General features: G+C 31.0%; 1 protein-coding gene across 1 annotated transcript; it reads left to right on the top strand.

Moving 5' to 3' along the window:
* Positions 1-4,367: 4,367 nt before the first annotated feature.
* Positions 4,368-5,978, top strand: LOC105108265 (uncharacterized acetyltransferase At3g50280-like). The gene has a single exon (XM_011002513.1). The coding sequence runs from the start codon at positions 4,477-4,479 to the stop codon at positions 5,797-5,799; it is 1,323 nt and encodes a 440-aa protein (XP_011000815.1). The 5' UTR covers positions 4,368-4,476; the 3' UTR covers positions 5,800-5,978.
* Positions 5,979-6,666: the final 688 nt, after the last annotated feature.

Genomic DNA, 6,666 nt, shown 5'->3' with positions numbered 1-6,666 from the left:
CACTTCAATAAACATGAAAGAACTTGAATCCAACTGAAAAAATAAGTTTTACAAACTAAAGAACCGAAATCTATAAAGAAGAACACAATACAATTTCAGAAAAAATTTGGACACAAATCTGACTCTAACTTTGGACAGGAATTTGACCCTCTTAGAAGCTTTTTTTTGGAGAAGTCTATTAGAGACATATTTATAGGCCATTCTGTCACCTTTCCAGATCATTAAAGAACAACTCATTTGGATACCTGAGTCAAAAGTTATGGGCAAAACACCAAAAGGTGTTCTGAAAAATCAAATCAAGACAGCTTTACAACTACTTTGGTGCACGTTTTTCTTCCTCATTTATGAGGTGTCTCCTTCTTCTTTTTGACCCAAAATAATGTTAAAATATCCCCTCCAGCTTTCCATCCATGTGCTTGCCTTCTTGGATCAATGGATTGCCCAAAATAAATCAATTGTTATTTGTTGTGTGGACATGTAAGATCATGGATTGTGTTTGGGTTGATTTGAAGGTTGATTTGGGGTTGATTTAGGGCTGATTTGGGGCTGATTTTGGGCTGAATTTGAGCATCAAATAAGTATACAAATGTACTTATTATTTGGGCTAAGATTGACATTGAAACCTTGAGTGTTTAATGGTTGAAGTTTGCACACAACATAAGACAAGTTTGGGCTTGAAATAAATCATATGATATTCTTTTCTAGAATTGGAATAGAATTGATTTTTGGGACAAATTTGGAGCACTTATTTGAACCAAGATTTGCTTCAATCTTCAACTAAATGTCTCTTCAGTTCTTTGTTCTGAATTCCGACGTTGAATTTTCTGAATTAATTCATTTAAGCTCCAAAAACCTATCGAAACATTAAAACAAACTTCATTACTAAAAAACACATCAATTATTATAAAAACAATCAAATAAAAACAATAAATACATATGTAAAATAAGAGACTTAATGACACTTTTGATGCACAATCACACCCCCCAACTTAGATTTTGCTAGTCCTCAAGCAAAACAAAACATTAAACCTTTAAAATAAAAATAATAATAATAACAACCATAATTAGGCTTGATTCATCACATTTGAAGGACCTATCATGCAAACATTGGTATCTTTAACTTAGTGTACACAATAGCAAATAAAGAAAAGTAAGCATACTCACATTCTCTAAATCAAACATCCATACAAAATTTCCAAATTCAGTCATATTTATCGTGCAACCAACATAATTGATTCATACGAAAACTCAACTTGTAATCTTCCCTTCTCACCAACACAAACAAGGTAGCAAACTAGAGAAATATCTATATATTTTTTTTCTTTCTTTTTTCTTTCTTTGTTTTTGAAGATATGATTTATTCTTTGTCTTTAAGTTGTCACTTCCATATATATTTTTTTTGAACATATGATTTATTTTTTGTCTTTAAGTAGTCACTTCCCTTTTGACGCGAATACAAACATTTGTGATGAATGCACCCGGTTACTCACAAAGTCATAAACTTTGACCCAATTACCGAACAATGTTCCGGTATGGACTGCACCGACATCTCTTTGTCCTTTCAATTTCAGTTTTTAAATTTATCAATCAATCCTTTCATTTATGTGATAGACCTGTATTTAAAATAAACATTTACCATAAATTAAAAGTATCTTATATTATTAGATATATTATTATAAAACATGCTTTATTTAAGGAGTTATTGATACTTCAAGTGCAAAATGATGATATAAAACCTTGATAAAAATACACTTTTAAGTATCAATCAACCGGCTTAATATTAAAATAATAAAATTGATAAAGATAATTTTAGAAAAATTATAACAAAAAGAATCATGTAAGGAAACATTGTAGCAATCTACAATAGTTTTTTTAAAAAAACTACGAAGCTAAATTCTCAATTATCTTAATATGAAAAAAATAAAATCGACAAAGACATTTCTGAAAAAAAATCATAAAAAAAACATTGTGAAAAAATATTGTAACAATCCACAGTGTTTTTAAGAAAAAAAACTAGAAAACTAAATTTTCAACCACCTTCATATTAAAAAAAATAAAATTAACAAAAGCAATTCTGAAAAAAAAAAAAAGAAAAAAGAAGAAGAAGACAAATTTGAAAAAAAATTCAAAAAATATGAAAAATATAAAAAAACATGTAGGGAAAGTTAATGTTGAATTCTCAATCAGCTCAAACTATAGCAAAACAAAATTATGTAGGGAATTAGCTCAAACCTATAGCAAAACAAAATTATGTAGGGAAATATTATAACAATCCATAATATTTTAAATAAAAAAAATTATAAAGCAAAATTCTCAATTAACTCGATATAAAAAAAATAAAATTGACAAAAAAAAATTTTAAAAAAAGAAAAAAATTCATAAAAAAATCATATAAGAAAATATTATAGTAATTTATAATGTTTAAAAGAGAAAATTACATAACTAAATTTTTAACTAGTTCAATATTAAAAAAATTAATTAAAAAATTTTTAAAAAATAAAAAAACAAAAACAATCTTAAAAAAAAACATGTAACTCCTTGAAAAACAAAATAAAAAAAAATAAACAGAAAAAAAAAAAGAGAAAACATGTGACGTGAGGAAAATTACATACTTTTCCACGACATTTAGAGTATTAATTAATAGGCATACACACGTTCAAATTACTTTAAAAAAAAAAAGCAACCGCTGCCTTTATCACCCGAACTGTCCTCTCAAACCTGTTGACGTTTCTGACATCATGGAGAAGAGTGCTCGAGCCAGATCAGAGGCACATGGGCGCCCTTTCTCGACGCTAAACGTTCAAAAACTAGTTCTATCTCCGTTGCATGGCCTAGAGCACTAAAAGACTACACAACCATTCATGGTCCGGACTCCAGACTGGCAGTATTCGTGGAGACTGAAGGATATATTTAATTAGTTTAATATTTTTAGGGTTTCTTTTTACTCTTAGTCTCCGCACCAAGTTACTTCAAATTTTAAATTTTGTTTTTTAAAATAATTTTTTTTATATATTTTTAAATCATATTAATATATTGATATCAACAATAAATTTTAAAATATTAAATAAATATTAAATCACCATCACGGTAACAATTCCAAACACATTCTTGATTACTAATATTAGGTAATATATTATTTAATTAATTTAATTTTTATACAGTTAGAAGTACTGGCTCTCGTTCTTATTGAATTGAAGAATCCTCCAGTCATAATTAAAGTGAATGCTGATAAATATACCTAGTCAATTATATATCATGTATTATTTTTTTTTCTATTTTTTTATTTTTTATTTATATAATATTATATACATCTAGATAATAAGTTTGTGTTATCAATCTCAATATAAAATTATAATTAATTAATTAAAAACTAAATTTTTTCTCTATTTTTCTTAAAAAAATTTATATTGTTTGGTTAGATAGTAACTAGTTTATCATTTATTGATTTTAGGATTTAGAATTTGTTTTTATGGTTGAATTTTATTCTCAAAGTGATATTCAAATTTTTTTTTATTTGAAAAAATATTAAATTAATATATTTTAATAATTTGAATATTTTGATGAAAAAATAAAAGCAAATCTAAAAATACGTTTTTAATTAAAAATATTTTTTTAAAATCATGCCGTGTCGCATTCCCGATCACAAAATCTAATAGCATCTTTAAAGGGCAAAAGCGTATCTAAAGGGAAGATGTTCTTTACAAGAGCCAAATTGGTTATATATATATATATATATATATATATATATATTGCTTGTATGCCCCTTCAACAGTAAAAAGCTGTTAGAAAAGGTAATTTTATTTTAATATATTTGATACATAATTATTTTAACAATTTAATATAACCTATTAAAAAATTTATATAATTTTTAATTAATTTAATATTAAAAATTAAAAATTAAAAAAATTAATTAAAATAAAAAATAAAAAAATAATTTGAATTAATTCTAATAAATTTTTCAAATTCTTAATACAAGTAATAAAATTGGGATAATGTTATAAAAAAATTAAAAAAAATTAGACGAGAAAACCAGTGAAAAAAGCACCCTTACAGTTAATTGTATTTTGATATTTTCATGAGATAAGCAGGAATAATATTTGTATAAAAAATAAAAATAAAAATATTTTATTTTGTATTCCATTTAAAGCATGTAAAATAAATATTGAAAAACTAAAATAATATATATTTTTTTATTTTCCGCATTTCCCTTCATACGCTCGAAGAGTGGAAAAGTCATGGGAAAAAAAATTTGGGTGCGAGACTTGTGCATCACACACGTGTCGGTCCTTCATTGATTAGATTATAAATAATATCTTCGAAATCTGCACCTAACCAATCGCCGGCTTTTCCTTGTTGTCTTGAAGCATCAGTGTTTTTCTTTTCTTTTTACTTGAGAAAAGAAGAGCTAAGTTTCATTCTCAGAGCTTAAAAGTACTTTCCATAGTGGAAAACCCTTCATCAGACAAGAAATTTAGCATGGCAAACATTAGGTTGCTCTCTACAAGCATGGTTCAAGCCACTTCCGACAAGGTGACAGATGAGAGGATTGAGTTGACTCAGTGTGATCTCAAGCTTCTTCTTGTAGATGCCATCCAAAAGGGTCTTCTCTTCCTCAAACCCAAATCATTAGAAGATCAAAACTCACTGATCCAACACTTGAAAACCTCACTTTCTCGCACACTAGATTGCTTCAATCTTCTTGCTGGTCGCATAGCCGCAGTAGAACATGATGATAACACAGTCTCCTTTTTCATTGACTGCAACAATGCGGGAGCCCAGTTTGTTCATGCCGCAGCGGATGGTGTAACCATGGCTGACATCCTCCAGCCAGTTTATGTTCCTCCAATTGTCCACTCTTTCTTTCCATTAAATGGGATCTCAAACTACGAGGCTGTTTCCAAACCTTTGCTAGCAGTTCAAGTTACTGAGCTTGTGGATGGCATCTTTGTTGGTTGTACCATGAACCATGCTGCTGTTGATGGCTCGTCATTTTGGAATTTCTTCAATTCTTGGTCTGAAATCCATCGTGGGTTGGATCACATCTCCAAAACTCCTGTCCTTGAACGTTGGTCACTTCTCAACGGTACTATTAGCCCGCCGATTCGCCTTCCTCTCTCAATCATAAAGAACAACTCTGATTCGTTCATTCCATCACCTTTGCAAGAAAGAGTTTTTCATTTTACCAAGGGAAAAATAGCGGTGCTCAAAGCAAAAGCCAATGATGAAGCTGCTACTACGTCAATCTCCTCACTTCAGTCACTTTTGGCTCATATTTGGAGAGCTACAACTCGAGCTCGACTAGTTGAACATGATAAAGAGATTGATTTAATAATTTTAATAGGTTTGCGGGCACGATTACAACCACCATTACCAGAAAGCTATTGTGGAAATGCAATTGTGTCTGGGATTGTAACTTTGAGAACAAGAGAGATACTGGAGCAAGGGCTTGGATTTGTAGCTTTGGAGATTAACAAGGTGGTTTCTTCTTATACAAAAAACAAGGTGACGGACGTTTTAGCGTCGGTGCTGAAGAATCCTAGTCCATTAACAAAGGCCGACATTGGACGTATTCACAGTTTGGCTATTAGCAGCTCGCCAAGACACAACGTTTATGGTACTGATTTTGGTTGGGGAAGGCCCGTTGCAGTGCGAAGCGGGTCTGGGAACAAGTTCGATGGGAAGTTAACATTGTTTCCGGGACTGGAAGACGGGAGCATCGACGTTGAATTCTCCGTTTTGCCTGAGACTTTGAAGGCTTTAGGAAACGATTTGGAGTTCATGGATGCTGTCACCATCTAATCAGATTTTCAAAGTATTTCATGCTCTAAGCTGGTAGTAGGTTTCCAAGCCTGTTTTTGTCTATTTCATGATCTTGCCCTCTGTTGAATTCTATGTTAATCCCCCTGCATTTGCTTTGTTTTCTCTCTTCCACTTTCTCTTAACTATAAATTTCCTGTTCACCACTTCATTGTGGATTTGCAAGTCCTGTGAATTATGTCTTGTGTATGGTCCCACACCCCACCATTACATTAAATATCATGTGATGGTTGTTTCTTAATGTTAATATTATTGTGGTTCGGGTACTGTAGGGGCAGATTTGAAAAGAGAAAAGAGGAGAAGAAAATCAAGAGAGAAAAAGAGAAGAAAAGGCAGCAAAGCAGCCTGCATTCTTTCTTTGATTTCCAGCTCGTTCACCATTGGATCGGGCTGAGATTTTGACAGAAGCTTCTAGACACTTTGATCTTCATTCTGGACGGTTGGATCGAAGATTGGTGAGGTGGAAGCTGGCCGTTTGGACAGAAAACGGGGCTGTCAGTTTTGTGAGTTTTTCTCAAATAATTCTCCTTTAATCTTGATGTAATCCAAGAATAAGTTGTTCTTGATGATATATATGTTGTATCCCTTAGTTGAATCTGAGGAAGAATGATTGTGAACCCATTATTTGTTGATAGTGGAAGTTTTTAGGTGGACTACGGTCCCGTGATTTTTCCCGCATCGGGTTTTCCACGTTAAAAATCTTGGTGTTGATTTTGTGATTATTTGCATTATTTTCATCATTGTTTGATTCTGTTTTACTGCACAAAGAGGGAAAGAATTGGGACTTGTGAATTATAATTGTATTCCGTTGAATTGATCCGGGTAAATTGGTGTCCGGTTGTTCTAAGT

This window comes from Populus euphratica, unplaced genomic scaffold, assembly GCF_000495115.2.
Source record: "Populus euphratica unplaced genomic scaffold, PopEup_1.0 scaffold241.1, whole genome shotgun sequence".
NCBI classification, from domain to species: domain Eukaryota; kingdom Viridiplantae; phylum Streptophyta; class Magnoliopsida; order Malpighiales; family Salicaceae; genus Populus; species Populus euphratica.
This window is presented reverse-complemented; position numbering and strand designations above follow the sequence as displayed.

Coding starts and splice junctions, on each gene's coding strand:
- LOC105108265 (XM_011002513.1), top strand. CDS start 4,477: ATGGCAAACATTAGGTTGCTCTCTACAAGCATGGTTCAAGCCACTTCC.